Source organism: Protopterus annectens, chromosome 4.part1, assembly GCF_019279795.1.
Source record: "Protopterus annectens isolate FY-2018-M chromosome 4.part1, PAN1.0, whole genome shotgun sequence".
Lineage (NCBI taxonomy): Eukaryota > Metazoa > Chordata > Ceratodontiformes > Protopteridae > Protopterus > Protopterus annectens.
Genome location: NC_056734.1, coordinates 457,398,465 through 457,421,982, shown reverse-complemented (window position 1 = coordinate 457,421,982; position 23,518 = coordinate 457,398,465). Strand labels below are relative to the sequence as shown.

General features: G+C 41.7%; 1 protein-coding gene across 1 annotated transcript in view; it reads left to right on the top strand.

The window, feature by feature from the left end:
* Window positions 1–23,518, top strand: part of TERB2 (telomere repeat binding bouquet formation protein 2) — a 554,159-nt gene that overhangs the window by 395,420 nt on the left and 135,221 nt on the right. Inside the window, exon 3 of the mRNA XM_044070775.1 lies at window positions 14,107–14,195. Within this exon, the coding sequence (XP_043926710.1) occupies window positions 14,107–14,195 (89 nt within the window). The remainder of the gene's footprint in view (window positions 1–14,106; window positions 14,196–23,518) is intronic.

Here is a 23,518-nt window from a genome sequence, read left to right as displayed (position 1 = left end):
ATCACCATTATGATGACCTGAAAATGAGAAAGAGGCCAACCTTAGACACCTGGGTCCAAGAGACAAGAGTAGGGAATACCCCACAAATATGTAAGTAAAATTTTCCTCTATTTTACTAATATGCAAGCTGAATGTCTGCAAAACTGGTATGCATAATGGTGTGCTTCTCTCCCAACTGCTGCAGCTGAGAGGGCTTGCAGTGTAGAGTCTCATTCCAGGCACCTAGCCAGGTTGCACTATGAGCATGGTAAGTACAGATGTAGTATGCTAACTGTAGTGCAATAAGCAATTAAGACTAAAAACATTTACTGCAATAAAGTATACACAAGAAAAACTGGAGTGCAATAAATGGTCAATTACAGCTGTAGTTCAACACATGAACAATACCAACTGATGTTCAATAAACAATAAACAATACCAGTAACAGTAAGCAAAATGGTATTCAGCAGGATTGTGTTGTCATAACCATTGCAGTAAACCTGTATGCATTGCCTGTCTATGGTAAGGTTGCTGCAGTCAAGTATAGCACTGTAATAGCTGTGGAATGCAAAACTAATGGCCTGCAAACTGTACTGCTTAACTCATGGTACTGTCCAAGGCTGTCTCCAGGCCACTTTCATTCACATAATGCACTCTGTTCCTCCTACTTCAGGTAATACAGGTATATGGGTGAGGTAGTCCACTCCATAGGCATATATTGTGTGTGTATTTCACAGATATTTCAAAGCACTAACAATACAAAATGTTCACCAGCATTGTTGATAATACAATAAAGCTGGTTTAATACATTATTTGCAGATGTCCCCAGCAGTCACAGCTATTAAGTTCTGTTCCCATGCCTGGCAACTAAGGCATGACGGCTGTCTAGTATATGGACTGTACACAAATGTGCCTCTCAAGTGTCACAATATCTCGTACTTTAATTAATATTGCATAATCCATCTGTCACTGGGTTACCACAGACATTACTTGGAATGCAAAGTCTTACCAAATCTGCTTACAGAACACCTTGGTAGTTATATTAAATCCACACGATGTGGAAGTGTTCTGTCTAGTTTTGTACCTGCATTTGTTATTGCTTGGCCCATACTGCCCTATGAAACAGCTTGAGAGGTATGTACATGCTACATCACCTACAGGAGACTTGTGGTAACTGTACACAAAACTGACAATACACACCTGTTGAGTTAATATTACCACTGTTTTCAGGGATATCATCTGCAGTGTCACTATTGGATTGTTTTTTTCTCTCTCTCTCCCCACCCCTTATCTGAATGTTCTTAATATTGTTATGTATTATTATGATTTACTATAAACATATTTTGCTAAAATAACTATATTTTTTGGTGATTATTGTTATGTGTCATTATACTTTCATATTGACATATCTTGTTAAATTAACCATTTTGTTGGCCTTATGCAGTTTATTATTTATTATGCTATCATATTAACATATCTTGTTAAATTAACCATGTGGTTGCCCTTATGTTTTACCTGTTAATGGCATGCTGTTAACATACTGACTGTTCTGTTATTTCATGTTGTGTCATACATAATACACATTGCTTTTTTGGGATTAGTTAATATGATGTTCCATGCTTTTAATACTAACACTGATTTGTTCATAACTAACTTCAGCTTATTGTTATACCTCAGTTACCACAGCACATTAAGGTAGGCCAGTTCCAGCTGATACCCCTACCTTGTCTCAACTGGCTGTGGCACCGGGTCCCAGCAAATCTGGGACCCAGACAGGTGGTGCCCCCTCTACTGCCCCTGTAATACCTGCAGCATTGGGTAGTGCCACCCCATGGGACAGGGACTGTCCCCCCCTCAGGAAGCGGTGGTGTAGGTGGAGTTGTTACCCGGGCTGAGCTGCCAGTCTTGGTGCGCAGGATAGTCCACCATGGCTAACTGCTGCCTGTGTCAGATTGAGGAGATACTTGCCAACCTGGTGGGGCAGCCTCGTCCTTGTGCCCAGCCCCCACCACTACCACCCTCGGGGCAGTGAAGGATCAGTGCCGACAGTCCCATGGATGGGGATGTGAGTCATGCTGCTGCCATCTGGAGGCTCATGGGACTTGAATTCCATGACACTCTCCCTATCCAAGGTGTTCACCCCCTCATGTGTTACACATCGCCCCTGTCTGCTGTCCTGTCTGTCTTGTCTGTTTGCAAATGCATCTTCACTTACCCAACTTACCCCCCCCACACATAACTATGTCACTTCCCCAACATTCCACTCTCACCTTAAAAAAAATGGGCAACTGTCCCAAAAAAAAAATTGTCCCATACATAGCTCTCCATTTCACACAGGTGTCCACTGGACATATGTAATTTGGTCCAATTGGGTTGACAATGCAGTTATGTTGTCCTCACCCCTCTCTCTGGAGTTTGAGAATCCAAATGCATCTACAAATTCTGTCAAAGTGCACAACTGTTGCTGTACAAGAAATGGATAGCTATTTTTCTTTCCTACACCATTCTTGCACATCCCTCCCTGCCTTTCATTATGTTTTTCCCCCTCCTTGCCCCCATTTTGCCACTTTCCTATCTCCCCTTTTTTCTTTTCTATATATTTTTTTTAGTGAGGTGCTACACAGCATGCTGCATCACACAGCTTCACTAAGCTCAGCTAGAGGTATAATGGCTATATGAGTTTATAACATGTACAAAATAAACACCTCTGCCATATTTCAAACCCGAGGCCATCACACCTGCAGCGCACTGCTAACCCACCCCACCACACAATTCTTGATTAAAACAGTTGGTTCAAACAAAACATAGTAATTGCCAATTACAGCCATTAGGCGTGTTTCAGCAGAGCTGTGTGCCGTACAGCACTGCACCGCACAAACTGGAATAAAAAGTAATGGAAAAATTGGAGTGTACCTTGGATGCTGATGCAGTAGTACACCACTAGACAGCTAAAGATATGATAATGGATGTAAATGAGGCCTGTGAAAGCAGGTACATGTGCCCTTTTATCAGCAACATGTGCAAAGTCACCTGCTAAGGCATTCATGGTAAAATACATATTCAGCTGGGACTCTAGTGCAGAAATACATCTGTATAAAGCCATGCGCATACTGATGGATGTAGAAAATGTTTTTCACAACTTGTGTGTGTGCACATATGTCTTGCAAATACACCTGCTGTAGCAGTGACTCAGTATGTCAGTCTGTTAAATGCCTTACATACAGTGCATTTTGCCACACATAGTTTGTTTAAATCCAAAAATAAAGAATAGTTCCCCTGACAGGCAAACACTCCTCCCAAAGGAGTTAAAGAATAAACATTAGGTAAATCAGTTCAGGAAGGAGTGAAGCTAGGTAGTCCACAGGTATGTCGCTCTGGATAACTCCAAAATAAGTAAAGCAAACAAAGTATATCCAAATAAAGCTCGAAGTTCTGTGGTTCAATAAACCATTTGTGTGAACCACAGAACTTCGAGCTTTATTTGGATATATTTTGCCACATATAGTCTTGGGTTCAAATCCAATGTTGTGTTGCATTTCAATTACATTATTGTGAAGACACCAATTAATGAATGACTCATACACTCATTATCCACACAGAGCATTGCAAACTAAATAACTGCTTTTCAGTGTTGGAAGTCACAGGTCTACAGGTAGGGATACACTTCACATATCCGTATAAACATTAATATATGTCACCTAGCACTCTGTTATTGACAAAGTTGCCTAACATATGGGAGTAACAATTGATAACAACCTTAGCTATGATGACCATATTAATGCTACTATAAAGTCTGTCAACAAAAAACTAGGCACCCTTTACAGAATCAAACCCTTCCTTACCCCTTCAGCCAGAATCACTATTGCCCAGACTCACCTAATCTCTACCCTTTTCTATGCTTCTGCAATATATACCAACCTATCTAGAAACAACCTCACCAAACTTTCTACTAGTTACAATAGCATAACCAGATTTGCCACTGGCACCCCTTTCAGAACTCACCACTGTCATAACCTCAAACAACTGGGATGGTTAGAACTGCAGAACCTACTACTTTGTCAACAACTTGTTATCACCCAAAAGATCCTTTATCACCCTAATAATACCCCGATCCTTACTAAGCTGATTACCCCCTACAAAAATCTTGCAACTCTACGCCCAGCTTACAAAATTCTAGTCTCCACTATTAAATGTAAAAACAAACCTGGGGACTCACTTTTCGCCAACACAGTAGGAAAAAGCTGGAACCAGCTTCCTAGTGAACTTTCATCTCTTGCTTCCACTCATCTCTTTAAAAAGCATCTTAAAGAATATCTTAAAAATCACTGGCTTTGTCCCTGCTCTAACCCAGACTGATATACCCTGACTGTTGTCTCCTTCCCCTTTTTGCTCTCCTTACACTTCTATACTCCACTGTTCTATGGCACATACCTGTAAAATTTTTTTTTTTAGAATTCAATATTGTTTTTGCTTTTTTGATTGCTCTCTCTCAAATTTTTGCTCACATTATTTGATCTGTGTGTTAACCTACTAAGGACTCTAAATAACTTATGTCAACCTCAATGTAACAATGTCCTGTAATTTGTTTTGACTATTACTATATATTGTAATCTTTGTCACTACTAATGCTTGGAGCTTTTCTCCCCGGGCCTCTACTGAAAATGGACATATATCCAGTTAGACTAGCCTGGTCAACAAATGTAAAATAAAAAAATAAAATATGTACCTTAAACACAAGCTGTAATTGGAGTGTAAAGGGCACCCTCACCCTGGCTCTGCCTTTACAACAAGGCTGACACAGTTGACACATATGTCCTCCAAAATGTTCACACTCTATGCCTATGTCTATTATCTGCAGCTGCAGCCTGTGGTACACACAGCTCTATGTAAAAGTTTCTGCTGCAAACCTACCCTATGTGACAATGTAGTCTTCTCACCCCAGTAATGTCCATCTCAACAGCTAAGAAACGGGCCCTGTTCTACATGAAGGCCTTATATATTGCACAGTGGTTGCATGTCATTGGCTAATGATTGTGCAGTTCAGCTGTTTTGGCTGCAATTAGCATATCAGAGCTACAGATTGGTTTAGAGGCAATTACCTGCTAATGAGAAGCATGTTAAAATACAAGCAACTGGCTGTGGGGAAACATTCTGTATGAGACTTTCCTTACACAGAGCACGCCTTTGTGAAACATTACTAGTAGCACATTTCAACAGAGGAGTACTGCAGTCCACCTGGTATGTAACTGTTTTTTCTGTGCATATAAGGATGCAGATGGGAGGATAGAGGTATGGGGAATAGGGATTCCGGCAATTAGCCTGTCTTAGACCTGTGGTAATGACATGCAATTGATACCCTGCTGTCTTACACATACAGGGGACTTACAATATTTCTGGGTTGCATTATCTTTTGTCATTGTGGTGTTGGTGTTGTTGGACTGTCCCTGTTTAGTGGTTGTATTAGCACACTGCTATTTGTCTGGCAGTGGTCTTATGACATATTATTGAGTGGCTAGCCTTAGGGGGCACACCATAGTGGACCAGAATGTTGGGTGTATGATCATACAAGAGAATCTTTCATGGCATACTGAGTTGTATCCACACACAGACTATGTTGTCACACCATGGGGTATGATGTGTGAGCAAGCAGTGAATAGTGCCAGCCATTTTGTTCTTGCTGTATCTGTACATAGTGGACATCTATGTATTTGATCCTGTAATGTGTTTCCCTTTTGGTGTCTTTCAGGGCTAATGTATCATAGACACCATGCCCTCTTCTCAAATGAGGAGAATGAACTAATACTTTAAGGAGTATGGCAGAATCATCACATCCTCCTATCCAGGGGGATGCATAACAGGGAACAGCAGGCCCATTGTGGGCAAACTTTGTCCGAGATGTGAATGACAGTGGCCACCAGGACAGGACATATGAGCAGGTTTGACACCTCACTACAGACATGGTGAATGTTGCATGATGAAGGGCAGCTGATGTAGCCAGGGATTATGCTGTCATCGTTGGAGGACTTGCAATGGAACAAACACTCACGGCCACTGAGGAATTCCTGGCGAACCTAGGGACACATGACAACTCCCAGGCATCCATCACATCATACATCATGGAGGTGGCTGCCACAGTGTCCACAGCAGAGGAGTGTGCAGGTAAGCTTACTGTGATCATCATTGTAATACTCTAGCAGTCATTCTGTTGGGCTGTACATACCTTTACGTGGGTGTCAGGTCTATGTGCTGTGGGGGGGGGGGTTAAGCTCAGTTGTACACTTATGCTCAGAATGTCACTAATACATCAAGTAACACTGTAGCTATTGTACGTTTGAGATATATGCAGGTATTACCTTGTTGTGCTGCAACATGCGGTGAAATTACCTCACCCTCACCTTTTTTACAGGTCCATCAGGAGTTGTCCAATGCCATGGTCCTGCTCCTGGTAGGCTTGATACTGTTTTGTTATGGAACATATATATGCTATTAAAGTTAAGGCCCAGGATAATTCTCTATGTACACTTAATGTTGTGTGTAACTAGAGTAGAATGTTTGTATGTTCCAGTCTGGAACATTTAGCTAAGTATCCCAGAGTGGGTAATCACAGGAGTGTAGTTGAACAAGCAGAAACACTTTTGCATTTATAGTTCAGAGTGGATAAGCCTCCTGGTGTACATGAGGCAATTAATCTTACATGCCTTGTAAAAATCCAAAGGTTGATGGTACATACCTTAGGCATTGAAACTTGTATTTGGTAATATAGGTGTAATGGGTTTTATGCATTGTTTTATCAGGTATAGTACCTAAAAGGTACATTGTACTGGTCATGTGTCAAGTGATTTACCTGACGTGCTTGTTATAAAGGCCTTGAATCGAATGTGTATTTTGTTATGAGGAAGTCTGTTGTGCATGAAAGCAGAGATGAGAAGATGTGAGACTTGTAATGCAGTTGTGGATCCTCATTATTATGCCTCTTTGTGGATTTTCCATACATAATAGTGCAGGTAGTAAGGTACTGCTTTTGTCTTGGTTTCCACAGGTGACTGGGGGCATTGGGGTCTCACCCCCACACAACATGATGTCAGTGTCTCTTCAGACTCTGATGATGGTGGCCAAAGTGAGCCACAGGTGGGATTGTCAGGGGCTAAATTTGTCCCAGAGATTAACATCCCTCTTCTAACTCTGTTGTCACCTTCACACAGTCAGTATGCCCACACATACCCAGTCCCCACAGGTCTCAAATATTGGACAGGCAGAGGGTGGAGACATTGAACAGGCCAGTGTGGCAACCATGGCTTCATTGAGTGTAGACACTGGACATAGCCAGAGAGCTGATGAGGTCTCACACAGGTGGATTGACAGGGGTGCTCATAGGAGGACTGCTGTCCGTCCACCACCTATTGCAGGTGTCACATCATGGGTCACTTGGTGCATGTTTCTGGCTGTCATGGAGGTACAGGCATATTCTGAATGGAACACCAGACGTATGCTTAGGATTATGGGTGCAGCGCAGTCTGACATCCGTGACTGCCTCTACCGCATTGGGGACAGCCTGGATCAGTTCACTGATGCAGTGGACAGACGGTGGGCTGAGACAGTGTCTGTCTTGGACAGCATATTGTCTGTGCTGGAATGTGAGGTTGGAGTTGGACGTTGAACCCATGGACTTAGGTCAGCAACACCATCTACTAAGAATCCATATGGCCATGTATGCTGCCGTAGTGGTAGTACATATAGCGCTACAGAGGGGAGTGTAGTGTCCACACCATGACATGGCAGGCAGTGGGCACATGGTCCTGGGTGGTCCTGTGGGGGACACAGTCCCATCAGACAGCAGTCACCGTCAGATACTAGCACCACATCTGACCTTGGGCATGGTGGTGCCAGTGCAACACCTGGCAGAGGCAGCTCCCCTGTTCATGGCCGGAGATGTTTAACTGTCAACTGTATCATGTATAATCCAAAGCTGTCCTACATACATACATATGTGCAGAGCTAGCACTGAGCTTTACTGTGTACATGCACACACTCACATGCCACTGTCACATACAGGTCACTTGCAGACACACACAGCACCTGTCCTTCTAACCTGCCTCCTTCCTAACTCACACACATGCTATCAACTGTTTGGGCCAGCCTAGCCCTCCAGCTCCCCCACATATCCCCTGTGCAAGTGATGATACCTGTACCACATCCCTGTCATCCTTCCCATCGATTCAGGGAAATGAAGCTATGTGTCTGATGCACAGGGTGACTATATTACTTGACATGTGCTTTTGTAATGCAGTATTCTTTTGCCATGCCACTTGTAGTGGTCAGCAACATGCACTGTATGGTGGCATGTGTCATGAGTACGCAACATAGTTTTGTGGACCTTATGTTGTATAATGTTGTATTCGCGATATTGTTACATAGTGACAGGTATGTCATGGACCTGTGTATGTTTCTGTTCCTGGAATCTGAGGGAATAACCTATGGACACACGGCAGTGAAGTGGCACAGAATGGCATGGCAGCACAGCAGAAATATGACTTCAGCAAGGTACAGCAGTATACATGCATGGCTCCATAGGTTCACATCTGTATGACAATCTACCAAGGACAATGGCGGTGGTCACAGTACTCATGCATTCATAATTAGTGATAAGGTCTGCTACAGGGCAAGGTGTGACCCTCCTGGAGTGCATATGCTGCCTGTCTGTAGGGAGCATAGTAAATGGATGACTCACTGTAAGGACATTAACCCACTATGTGACGTTAGTACTGCATGCTTGCGGGAGACATTTGTCTATCAGACATAAACACACCCTTGAAACAGACCCTGCCTAATGGTACACAGAGCACCTCAGTGTAGCTCAGCACATGCCATTTGTTTAATTGGCTGAGTGACTATCTTCTCAACACACAGCATCTGCCTGAGTCCCTCTTGGACTTGGACAGTATATGCTGGTCCTGTAACGAGAGGTATACAGATGTCTCTGAATGTGAGGGCTGTATGGCCATTATGCTACTTAAGCTCACAGTCTTATGGATCCATAACAGGATGCATACTGCTGTAACAGCCTCACACACAAACATGGCCACATTCATTCTATTACCATTTCCACTCACTGCATACAGGACATGCCAAGGCACACACATACTGCAAGTTGGCTGTATGTAGATTAGAACACTTACCTATGTACTGGTACATACTACAGATCACAGTACCCAATGAACACAAAACAACTCATGTCTGCTAGTAATATCAGTTTAGAACATATAATGCTTGTTGATATCAGCAAGCTTTATTGTGGTCAGTCATTTGGGGGGGGCACATCACCCACTACAAATAAAATGATGCAAAAACCTAACTATGTCTAAGTTACAAAGGTTATCATATGTATGCTATATGGATATACACACACACCATGTCAGGTGAAGTGAGATTAGAACCCCTACCTATCTAAGCTTATACACTGTAGATTAGAGTACTTATCATGTGTGCCACGGCTTACATCTGATACTACACTGTCAGCTGGTAGTGTTTAAGGTGGCTGGCATCATCAGGCTTTGTAGAAGAGGGCAGTTTGGAAGTCAGCAGCAAGTTATGGGCCCAAGAAGTGCATAACCATTTCTGCTAGATAGTCCATGAGGGCGTGTCCATTATTTTGCAGGGTACACACACACACACACACACACACACACACACACACACACACACACAGAGACATGCACACACACACACACACACACACACACACACACACACACACACACACATGGGCACACACACTAAGTGGGCTACTGGGAGATAAGAACCCCTACCTATCTAGGCTTATACAGTATAGATCACAGTACTTATTACATGCACCACAGGCTAAGTCTATTGTATATGTGATTGCAGGCACAATACTTGTGCATTACACAAACTAGGCCTGTGTTGAACAGCATCTGTGGCCTGCAGTGTGATATTGGTTCATACTGTTATCTGCATCTAGTATCCTAGCTGTGAGATAACTGTTGTTATCCTAGCTATATGTGTACCAGTATGGCCATATGTGGCTGCTTGCAGTTAGATGGATGACACTGTGGGCAGGGACAATGTGCCCTGTCCATACGTGCATTGACACCATTATACATTACACCACCTGCTCAGCTGTGTCTGTCTGTGTGGTGACATATGGCAGGCATAGGAGGCTGTAGGTAAGTGGATTATGTACTGTTGCCCCCTTAGTTTGTATCCTTTGAGCAACATTATGGCTGTGTGATATTGCAATTTCCTCACCATTATTAGAGTATGTCAGACAATGCAGACATCACACACATTTCTGTATATAGCAGGGATGTTTATATAAATGTAGTTGTGTGTGTGTGTGTGTGTGTGTGTGTGTGTGTGTGTGTGTGTGTGTGTATGATATGTATATGTGTTATGTAGATATATGGGGGAGGATGTCTATCATTTTAATATATATAGCTGTATATATCAGTATATATCTATTTGACTACATAGCGATAACTATACTATGCATGTGAGTGAGAGATACTGACTGACGTATATGTATACATATATGTCTGTATGTATAGACATTTATACATAACAGGTAATTTCAACGAAGGGCCAACAGAATTGCGCTCATTGTTACTAAGTGTACAGGCATGCCCAGTGAGACTGTAGTTACTTATAATGTGACTCCAGGTCATACTTACCTGTATTCCAGTCTGGGATTTTATATGTTACAGACATTAACATCTCCCCCTGCTTCTGCGGTACTGCACTGCACTCAAACTGTATTAGAATGGCTAGGATGACATCTACTTATGTGGATGTGGTCAAGGAATTAGATACAGTGGGGCGTATGTTCCTCGAGAGGGGTTACCCTCCAAAGTTGCTTAAAGAAGCAGTCGAATAAGTATTATCTCAATGGGACATAGGATACAGACCTCTTTGGGGACAATAGTTTGAACCTTTAGTTAACAGTAAGAATGATAAAAATTACAATAGAGCCTTGGTGCTTGAATACAGTCCTCATACAAAACAGATTAAGGATGTGTTTATTAGAAACTGGAAACTACTTAGGAGTAATGGAGGGATATTTAACCTCCTAGGGGAACATCCGTGTTTTGTATATAAAACAGGGGCCAACCTGAAGAATAATTTAGAAAATGTAAAATCTTATTCAAATGCTATGGCTAACCTTGTGTGGCTAATGTAGCCAATGTTCTTTTATACTTGATGATGTTGAGATGCAACTTGAAAATATTAACAAAACTAAGATTTTTTTTTTTAAAATGGTAATTGTAAAACTAAATGTGTCATATATTTAGCTGTGTGCATGTCCTGTCCAGCATTTTATGTTGGGAAAACTGATAGGGCATTAAAAAACAGAATATATGAGCACACATATCAAATTAGGAAACAATACGAACAATGCTTTATATAGACATTTGTCTAGTAGTTTCAGGTGCCACACATTTAGATTTGCCATACTGGAAAAATTATTAGTTAATCCTAGGGGTGGTGACCACAAACGTCTGCTTGAAGAAAGAGAAGTTAAGTGGCAGTTGACGTTGAATGCTTCTACCCCCCCCCCCCGGTATTAATAAAAATAAACCCTTGAAACCTGTTTTACAACTTAGAGCTGAAAATTCTTAAGAAGTTTTTTTATTTATTACAAATTATAAGATGTGATTTTTACTGTATTTTTGTACCATAAGTTTGAATATGCCTTAGGAATGATTTTTCTTTGGGACATGAGTTTTCAGAAGATTTTTGCTAAGTGTTTTAAATGTGTATTTATGTTCTTAGATGCATTTGTCATTTTGTGATGATTTTAGTAGCTTGCCCTTTTAATATTTAATTATGCTATACTAATTGGTTAATTGACACAGATCTCAGTTATATAAGGCTATTTATTATTTATGGATTTTAGATTCTGATGAAGTCTTGTTAAGCAGGATGAAAGCGCTTAATCTGAATAAAGTATTTTACATGCAGTGATAGTTGTGATATTTGGGAGTCTTTATGGTCCTTGGTTCCACATCCCAGCCTGTGGTCAGCGGTTAATGTTTTTCAAGGATTTAGTCTGCTTTTTGGGCCGCTACCTGTGTTTTTTGTATTCTAGTGATTTCAGCAAAGCCACTACATTTGACTACGAAACATGTCATGTGTGTGTGTTCTGGAATATTCCAGTAAAGTATTAAAAATTGCAAAGTCATTGGAATATTCCAGTATAGCATTTGAAAATTGCAAAATCATTGTATTTGGCAGGATTTGCTGTTCTTTCTGGGGCAGGTGGCCAACGCCACAAGATGTTCTAGCAAGATCCAGCCTATACTGTAAAAGTACTGATTCTCATGACTTGTGGTAAACATCATGATTATATATATGGCTGGAGCTCCCTGCACTTGGGTAGAAGCCTCAGCTGCGGGGTGGACACACTACCCAGGACAATTTTCCCGATAAAGACTCCTGCCTGACTGCAACAGAGCTTCCCAGTCGAGTCCGAAGACAGAATATAGCTTTTTTTCTTTATTGGTGATGTATAACCTTCTCTAAATATATTATCTAATACTATTTGACCTTCTGTTTTAGTTAAATAGAGTTTATTTACTTTTCTGTTCTAGTAATAATAAAGTTTGTTAAAATAAATTCTTTGGTGTACAGTGTATCATTTTGTATACTGCTTATTAGGAAATACAATGCTGCAAAAGTTACTTGAGAAGAAATGGAAGATGTTCAAACATGGATTACTGTTGCAGTAACCTTAGCTATATGAGTCTATACTGCAGCTGTCCAGTTTCCTAAAGGTAAAAGTGCCTTCCACATGCCCCAATAGTACTCCATAAAATAACAGTTGGAGTATGAAAAGCTTCAGAACATTTTTTTGCCTAGGATGGGAAGCAGGAACCCTGAAGAACAATGCTAGAAAGCAAACCAAAAAGTAGCTATATATAGAAAGAGTGGACAACTCCATGCTGTGGCGACACCCAAAAAAAAAAAGCAAGAAAAGGTGGTTAGAGTGCTACTGCAACAATGATCCATTAGAACATTTACTGTTGGGGTTTGTTTCACTTACACAACTGTACTTTGTTCAAATGTAACTCACTGTTGCAGTAACCTAAGCTATATGGGTAGATTACCATAGTTTAGGGAAGGAAAAAGAAAAAAAGCCAGGAGGTGAATAAACTAAGACTCCAGGAACCCCTGGAGAATGGCCCTAGCAAAGCCTGTTTTGGACATGGAGAAGGAATGCAGTTTCTACTGTTTTGTAAATATGTGTTCAAAGAAACATGTTGATTTATCTGAAATACATCTAGAGTCCATCCCTTTCTAGAAAGCCACAAAAGAAGCCAAAGCCCTTGTAAAATGAGCTGTAATCCTACCTGGAAGTCTCTTATTTTGGTGAGTATAACAAAAGGCAACAGCACGAGACATTCACCTGGAAATGATTTGTTTTAAAAGTAGTGGGTCATTTCCTGGTTGTCATTTCCTCTTACTGTCATTGGAGACGAACAGCTTTCTGAAGACTTATGTTTTGTCTGGGAAGTATCTGAGCTGCTTGAAGACATCTAGAGTGTGAAGGTTGCCTTCCTTCTTATTTTTAGGTTCAGCAAAGAATACTGGGAGATTAACAATGTCACTTAAAGTAAATTCTGAGACCACATTAGACATAAAGGTAGGATTTGCTCTCAAACCATGCTCCATGAGATAGTCTGTTTCACTAGCTAGGTTACCCTATTTTCCTTTCATTTAGGATTAGGCATCAAAAATGTGTTTATTCTCTCCACTAAGTGTTTCCTCATACTACCTTTCATGTCCAAAGTATATCGGCCTCTACTTTTCAGTAGGTGAAGGTTCTTCAAGGTTAATCTTTGACACAAAACAGAAAAAAAAACAAAAGACAGCAGCATGCCAATGTGTGACATTATGGATGTTTCATTTACTAGTTGTGAAAACGTCTTTGTGGCTTTAGCAGCAATCCATAAAAGTCTGTACACCACTAATCTATATCCTGATGAAATGTAGCTTCAGTCTGTTTCTCTGCTGTTGCAGGTACTTATGTAATCATTCCTTATTAATGACTTTACTATTGTTGTTGTAATATATTGTTAAACTGGATAACAAAAATATAATTTCTTGTATTAGGAATCAGAAACCACGGAAGAAATTAGGTTCAGCAGAGAAACAGTCTTTTTATCCTCTTCAGCACTATCCAGTGAACAACATGGTTTCAGGTAAGCAGTTCAGTTATTTCCTGTCATTTTGATTTTACTTGTTCACATAGACATAGTCTAGTGTTTTATTGTCTATATTTCTGTCATATTGTTTTACTTCTGTACAGCAATTGTTATAAAGGGTTGCTTGTACCCTGTGACTGAAAAGGAGGTGGAGTTATGCTCTTTTCAGCTAATGTCAATTCGATTTGGTGGTCAGTACATAATGTAGAAACTATGGACTGTTTTATTTGCGCCATATAAGCAATATGCAGCAAAAGACTGTGCAGACAAATTCACGACTGCAAAACGTCACTAATAAACAAATACTAAAGCAACAAAGCAGTCGCAAAGCATAAGGCTCTAAAAACATAAACAGTTTATTTAATAAAATAAGGTAAGTACTTTCACCACCTTCCTGGTGGCTTCCTCAGACCATTAATAACATAAAACATTTTCAAACACATTTAAATATCATTCCACTTACTTTTCAGGAATTAAGTTCACATGCTGTTTGTGACCCCTTCCTGTAACTCTCAGTGCAATCAAATGCATGCTCCCTAACGCAGCATATGTCATTGAGCATCAGGTCCGAGGTTTCTTAAATGAACAGTGCTTTTAAACTACATAAATCAGCTAATATTACTTAATATATTTAAAATATTTAAAATAGCCTTTAACCTATCAGTTCATTACTCATTCATAAGCATGTAAATTTCATACATTTATATTTATATCTACGATCTAAAATATTTAAAATTACTTAAAAATAAAAGGTCTTAACATTAGCTTTCTATCCTTACATTACATGGGCTTCCGTACATCCATATAGTATTACTAGTCTTCCTGTGTCGAGTATATATATATATATATATATATATATATATATATATATATATATATATCAAACCAGAAATACTAAATATAAGGTATGATGTTTACATTTTCATCTATCATTTCATTTAACCTTTCATATGTCAACTTAAACGACTCCTTGTAAAGCATAATGCTTCCACTTACATAAGTACATTCATTAAATATGCTTCTATGTACTCATCATTCTACCCATATACTGCATTCCGTATTTTGCCACATGAAGTTTGTATTACTAAATATATATGTGAGAGTTATATTTTATCGTAACTTGAAAAATCAATACATTAATGGAAGTAGAAATGAAAATATAAGCTAACAAATGCATTGTCCAACACTATTAGACATCCTATAATTTGTCAGTCTTATCCTCTATTAACACGAGACATTTATATCAAATGAAGGTACATGCTATAAATATGTCTAATTATAAAAAAACAATATATATATATATATATATATATATATATATATATATATATATATATATATATATATATATCTATATATCTATATATTTTCATAATTACACTTATGTAAGTATACTAAACTACAGGATGTTATGTAGTCCAATCTCGCCTCACATTCTTACCCGTGGGTTCGGAGCCGAACACTGGCTCTGACTCGGCCAAACTTTTCTAGCTCGAAGTCTTCTATTGGCTGGGCTAAGCCGGTATCCTATGGTGTACTGCTCCATATCCCCAGATCTCGTTTGCCGCTTGTGAAGCTCAGACGTGGTTTCGCTCTTGGCTGTGGCTAAATACCTGTTTTTTCTTGTTACTTGAGAGATTTCTTACAAGCAAAGAGCTATTTTCATAGCTAGTGCCTATTTAGTGTTGTTTTTGGTTTAGGTAGTGTGTTTGTGGTTTGTGGTATCCATCTAACTGTTCTTTCGGGCTAGGCCCGTTTCAGTTAGAGGACCTAGTCCTCTTGTCCTGTGTTTTTCGCGCTAAAACCGTTTTAGTTAGTGGTTTTTAGTGTCGGTTCCCCTCTCTATCTGTGGTCAGAAAACCGTTTTAGTTAGAGGTTTTTGACCTTTTTTGTTTCAGTGGAGGGTTGTGTGTGTGCGCTGTTCAGTTTATTAATTTGTTCCCGCCTTTTGTGGTGTTGTGTGTCTGGGTTTTTCTTGTCAGACAATGACTAGTGCTGTGTTGGTTCTTTGTGATTGCTTGTTGGAAAATGTCCAAGGATTCCAAAGAGCATAAACCTTCGGGTTTTAAAAAGTGCACTAAGTGCGGTTACAAGATGTCTATCGCTGCTGGGCACTCTATTTGTGTTTATTGCCTGGGAGACATTCATCTGCAGGAGTCCTGCAGTTTCTGCCATACTTTTAGTCCCAGAGTGCTCCAAGAAAGAAAGAATAAGCTGATTTTAAAGGGACTCTTGAAACCCTCTTTCGAAGAGGCCATGGATTCTTCTCCCAGTGCTAAATCTAAGTCCTCAAAATCAAAAAAGAGATCTCCAGCTCCTTCAGTTTCCTCGGAGCCTCCGGAGAAAGTCACTAAAATTGCTTTGACCTCCTCGGCTCCACTGTCCTTGGGGCCGCAGGAAGTGTCGGTGTTGATGGAACCGGCGTCGGCTCCAATTATATTGGTACCTCTTTGGAGCTGATCGCCAAGTCTTAGACCAGTTTCACCTGAGAGGAGATCCCGATCTCCCTCCCTGTCCTCCAAATCCTCCAGGACCCTTTCTGATGTGAATGTTGATAGGATGGTGCAGAGGCTCCTCCAGTCACCGGTTTTGGAAAAATTGTTTTCGGCTCTGGCCCAGTCGGCTCTGGAGCCCATCCCGTCCCCTTCTTTGAGCATTCCTCCTCCGAGTGCATCTCTTTCTTCGGAGCCAGAATGTTCCGCGCCGGGTGATGTTCCTAGGTTGGTTCCGAAGGCCCCCCGGGCCTATTGGTGCCGACGTCGGCTCTGACCCCGGGGTTCGGGATTCGAGATTCGTCAGTTGGGCCCGAGGGGGACATCTTGGGACATATTTCGGTTCCGAGTCTCCCGCTTGGTGCCTCGGCTCGAGGGACCCAGACTCCTGTCTTGGTCTCAGAGGCTGGCCGGTCCTTGGACTCGGGAGGGCCTGCCTTTGAGACCATGTGGACTGCGCTGGCCAGATCATCAGCTACATCATGCGGGTTGGTCATTTTGCCCCTACCACTCTGGTGAGAGCCTCTGATCACCTCCTATCGGTAGACAGCGGAGCACCAAGGCCTAGGGATACCCCCACGAGTGGTCCCCAAGTTTCTGAGGGCCCTTCAGAGTTCATGCCTGAGGAGCCCCCTAGAAAGAAAACGTGCAAGAGGAAGCACATAGACTCCCAGGATGAGTCTCTCACCTCTGATACTGACCTCGAGGAATCGGAGAGGTCCCCCAAGTCATCCTCTGATGATGTTTCCTTCTCTGACATCCTGGAGATACTGAAACAAAGAGGTGACTGGCCATCCAAAGCCCCCTCCGAGGAGGAGTCGGTCTTCCTTAAGGTCTCTGGTGCTCAACCCTCTGCCTCCTGGGTGTCCCCACCCGTCGACGAGCTCCTAGATTTGATTTGTCGGAGTGTGTGGGAAAACCCTGATTCTGTGGAGCCCGTACCCAGGCATCCCATCAAGTTTCTTTCTGCTCCCCAGGGTAAGGAGTTTCTGTCCAAAGTAGTCCCTGTAGATGCCATGGTGTTGGCGGTGGCCACTCAGAAGTAAGTAGCAAAGACTTCTTCCTCCGTCCATCCTCCTAACAAGGAGTCTAGGACCATGGGCCGGTACGGGAAGCGTACCCTCTTGTCAGCAACCTTTACCTTATGGTCGCTGAACTATCTGTCTCATTTCACTCGGCTCCAGAGAGATCTCCTCAAAGAGTTAGGAGATACTCTTGTGGGTAACGTTCCTGAGGTGGTGGCCCAGATGGTTAACTCCCAGGTGTCTATCCTCAATTCCATCATCAACTTCTCCATGCGGCTCATTTCATATGCAGCTGATGGAGCAAGTAGGGCAGCTAGCTCAGGAGTTGCTCTTAGAAGGCAAGCCTGGCTGCGCCTTTATCACTTCGTGGAGGCCTTCAAGTCTTCCTTCACTGACGCCCCCTTTGATGGTTCTTCTTTGTTCGGAACCAAAGTGAAAGACACCCTCACCAGGTGCGAACAAGAGGGAAAGACCCTGTCTGCTGTAGGGGTCGATTTTTTCCTTCCCTCTAGGCCTTACCCCAAGGCCCAGTGGGGTGGGAAGATGTGGTTCAAAAAAATCACAGAGGTTTTTTCCTGCTGCACAAGGTGAGTCCCCCTCCAGAGGCAGAGGAGGGGGAGGTTATTCAGGGAGATGCCACCCTAAGGCAGAGGGGGCCCCCGCAATTCGGGAGACCGCGATTCCTTTCGCGGCTCTCCCTGCTCTCGTTCCTAAGGAAGTGCCCGGCTGTGATTATCTGAAGCAAATCAGGGGTCAAATTTCATTATATCCGGAAGCTTGGAAAAGCATCACCCAGGACCGATGGGTATTATGAATAATTTCCGGAGGTTATGTCATTCCACTTACGTCAGACCCCCCCCCTTCAGTCAGAAAGATCCTGGATGTTCCACCCAGTCAAAGGGATCAAGCAGCCTCAGAGGTTTCAAAGCTGCTAGGAAAAGGAGCCATCCAGCACATCCCATCAGACCAAGTCGGATTAGGGACTTACTCAAGATTCTTTTTGGTGCCGAAAAGAACAGGGGACCTGAGATCCATATTAGATTTCAGCCAACTGAACAGCTATGTACAGAAGTCCAAGTTCCGTATGGTCACACTACAATTGATTCTCCCATTGTTGGGAGAGGAGGTATGGATGTGCTCCATTGACCTCAAGGATGCTTACTACCATGTCAAAATGGACAGGGCATCCAGGAGTCACCTATGCTTCCAGCTGGGAGCCAGTCATTTCCAGTTTCGAGCCCTGCCCTTTGCTCTCACCACAGCCCCTAGGGTGTTCACCAAGTGTATGGCGGTGGTGACTGCTCACTTGAGACGTCAGGGATTCCAAGTGTTTCCGTATCTGGATGACTGGCTCCTTACCGCCCCCACCAGGCATCAACTAGTCCAAACCAGGGACGCTACCGTCACTCTATGTCAACAGTTGGGCATAACACTAAATTGGGAAAAATCTGCCTTGTTGCCCTTGCAGCGTGTCACCTTTATAGGCGCAGAATTAGACACTGTTTGAATGCGAGCATTTTTACTGCAGGAAAGGATCAAAGTCTTACAGCAACAAATACTCACCCTGATGCCCCTGAGGAAAACAAAGGCAAAATGGGTTCTTCAACTCCTGGGGACCATGGCAGCAACAATTATGTTGGTCCCTCTAGCGAGATTGCACATGAGACTTCTTCAATGGCTCCTCTTTGTTCAATGGTCTCTCCAAAAATTTCCAGTTTCTCACCCCATTTTGCTCACAGACAGATGCAAACAGGATCTCAGTTGGTGGCTTTGCACCAACAATTTGGATGGAGGAAGACCCTTCGTTCCACCCATCACGGTTGCCACAGTGACCACGGACGCCTCCCAGATGGGGTGGGGGGGCATTATCTTGGCAGGACAGTCCAAGGCACGTGGCAAGATCACTAGATACATCTGCATATCAATGTCCTAGAGATGAGAGCGGTGCTACTTGCGTTGCGGGCACTTCAGAGCTTTCTGTCTCTAGGGATGATTGCAATACACTCGGACAATGTCAGTAGTGTGGTATCTAAACAAGCAAGGTGGAACCAGGTCTTACCCCCTGTGCAGAGAGGCCATGTGAGTGTGGCAGTGGGCAGTATCTTCCCAATGGTTTCTGGTGGCAACGCACATTCCGGGGAAGTCCAACGTGATAGCGGACAGGCTAAGCAGAGCTTTTCTAATGCCTTACGAGTGGTCTCTGAACCGTCTAGTTGCAGAACGAATCTTCAGCAGATGGGGTTAGCCTTGCTGCGACCTTTTTGCCAGCCCCCTCAATGCCAAATGCAGCAGCTACTTCACGCTGATTCCCCCACAGGGGGAGTCACCCAGGGACACTCTAGCTCACGATTGACCCTCCGGTCTGCTTTATGCTTTCCCTCCATTTCCCTTGCTGTCAAAAGTGATTCAGAAAGCGCAATCCTTGGGAAGCAGAATGATTCTGATTGCTCCACACTGGACTCATCAATTCTGGTTCCCCTTTCTCCAACCATACATGGTGGACACTCCTTGGATTCTGGACCCTCAACCAGATTTAGTGACAGACATGTCGGGACAGTTCCACCCCTCCCTGATGACCCTCCGGTTGACAGCCTGGCTAATCCACTTCCATCGTTAGTTAGGCTTCATAATTTTTCACTGGAAGTAGTTCACATTTTATCTTCCTCTCATAAGCCATCTACTAGGAAGATTTATTCTAGCAAATGGAAGAGGTTTTCTATTTGGGCGCATACCCAAGGAATTGATCCTTACACAGCCCCAATTGCTTCAGTCTTGGAGTTTTTGTCTATGCTTTTCCATCAGGGTTCCGCATCAGCTACCATAAAAGTTCAATTGGCAGCGATCTCTAATTTTCATGTTGTTAATGAGCCTAGTCTCATGGCTCACAGACTCTGCAAGGCTTTCCTGAACGGTACTCTGTTACTCCGTCCTCCAATCTCCAAACCTATCATGCCCTGGGATCTCAATTTTGTTCTACAAGCCCTTACTTCACCACCTTTCGAACCTGCAGCTACCTGTGACTTGAAATTCTTGACCTGGAAAACAGCCTTTTTAACAGCAATCACTTCAGCTAGGTGAGTTTCAGAAATTCAAGCCCTTTCTATCAAACCTCCATACTTGATCTTCCATAAAGACAGGGTTTCTCTTAGACCAAACCCTTCTTTCCTTCCTAAAGTAGGTTCCATATCTAATCTTAATCAATCTATTGAGTTGCCTGTATTCTTTCCTCATTTTTCAAACAAGGCAGAATTTAAATTTCATCAACTGGATGTACACAGACAGTTATGTTTCTATCTGCACCGAACAAAAGATATCCGGAAGTCTGATCAACTATTTGTCTCCTTTTTGGAAAACAAAATTGGGTCCCCTGTCTCCAAAATCACCCTATCCAGATGGATATTTAGTTGCATCTCTTTCACCTACTCCGCAGGAGGAAAAGACCTGCCATTTCCAGTCAAGGCTCACTCTACTCGGGCTGTTTCTACATCTACAGCCTATCAAGCCAGATTGTCAATGGATGATATATGTGCTGCAGCTACTTGGGCTTCTCCTCACACATTTGTTTCTCATTACAAATTGAATGTGGTATCTAGGGGCAGGTCGTCCTTTGGTTCCACAGTACTCAGGAATATTTTCCTATGAGCCACCCAAGATATAGGTGCTAGGGACGTTGTCCCATGGGTAAGAATGTAGGCGAGATTGGACTACATAACATCAAGAATTTATGTACTCACCATAATGTTCGATGTATGTAGTCCATCTCTCCTCACATTCTTACTTACCCTCCCACCTTCCCCCTTCCTGGAGGATCTGGAGGTTAGGTTTCTATCTACAGAGTTCCCTTTACCTTTAGCTTATTCTTTTTTACCTGGATGTTGTGTATGCATGGGGTATGAATGAGTATTCGCAGCAAACTAGATCTGGGGATATGGAGCAGTGCACCTGCTTAGCTACCTGCTTAGCCCAGCCAATAGAAGACTTCGAGCTAGAAAGGTTTGGCCGAGTCGGAGCCGATATTCGGCTCCGAACCCACAGGTAAGAATGTGAGGTGAGATGGACTACATACATCGAATGTTATGGTGAGTACATAACTTCTTGTTCGTTCTCTGTTTCCATCTTTATAAGCAATCAATCTACTCGCATTCTATGTGTAGTTTATATGCAAAATTCATATATCAAGCATGTGCTTAGAATTCTTTACATGCCATCAAATGCATTAATTGAAAGCTGTTTTTAAATATTAAATACATTTGGCTGCACATTCATTGTATGTATTCATTATTGTAAGTACTTCAGCTGCTCACACTTTGTGTAGTTTTTATACAAAATCCGTATATCAAGCATGTGCTCAAAATTTACCATCAAATGCATTAATACGTATATCTTCAAATGTATATAATATATATAAGTTCATATACTCATTATCACTCCAATTTATACATATATAGATCAATATGTATTTATGTTTTATTTTGCGTTTTTGTAACGAACTATTATTCAAAGGATGTATATTTTAGCTATTTCATATACTTTCCATTAATTTCTGATTTCTGTAGACTCTAGGGGAGGTTTTACGAAACTTTGGTGTTTAGTCCAAATGTATTTAATATTTAAAAACAGCTTTCAATTAATGCATTTGATGGCATGTAAAGAATTCTAAACAAATGCTTGATATACGAATTTTGTATATAAACTATACATAGAGTGTGAGTACCTTAAGTGCTTATAAAGATGGAAACATAGAAATAACCTGTAGTTTAGTATGCTTACATAAGTGTAATTATGAGTGTATATATATATATATATATATATATATATATATATATATATATACGATAAAATATAACTCTCGCGTATATATATTTAGTAATATGAACTTTATGTGGCAAAATACGGAATGCAGTATATCGGTAGAATGATGAGTACATAGAAGCATATTTAGTGAATGTACTTATGTAAGTGGAAGCATTATGATTCACAAGGAGTCATTTAAGTTGACATATGAAAGGTTAAATGAAATGATGGATGAAAATGTAAGCATCATGCCTTATATTTAATATTTCTGGTTTGCTATATATATGCTCGACATTTGAAGCAATGGTGTTTATATGCATATAAAAAGCTATACAGGAAGACTAGTAATACTATATGGATGTACGGAAGTCCATGTAATGTAAGGATAGAAAGCTAATGTTAAGACCTTTTATTTTTAAGTAATTTTAAATGTTTTAGATCATAGATATAAATATAAATGTATGAAGTTTACATGTTTATGAATGAGCAATGAAGTGATAGGTTAAAGGCTATTTTAAATATTTTAAATATATTAAGTAATATTATAGGTTCATAGGTTCATAGATGGGTACTAGGCTATCTACCCAAAGGAATTTATAAGCCTAGCCAGAATGTGTTGGCTTTCGTCACCCCCTTAGATTAGTTCCCTGTGCCTCTGTCCAGCAGAGCTACTGAAGTGATCCCTGAGGTAAACTTTCTGTTTCCCATCCACTCATCAAGGTTTCTTTTGAAGAGTGTTGGTGGGGAGCTCTGCCTAATGTAGATTGGGATCTTGTTCCAAAGCATGGGAAGTCTCTGGGACAGGAATCTATCCCTCCAGCACATCCTATTTATTGTTGTGGTGAGGTTTAGATCCCTAGAGCGTGTGGCTCGAGGGGATAAGGTTTTCTTTAGGTGGAGCATGTCCATCAATTCTGGGTTGGATATGGCCTTGTATGTCAGGCAGATATCACCTCTGAGTAGGCAGTATGCAACCGAGTACAACTGGATTTTCTTCAGTCAAGCTGCA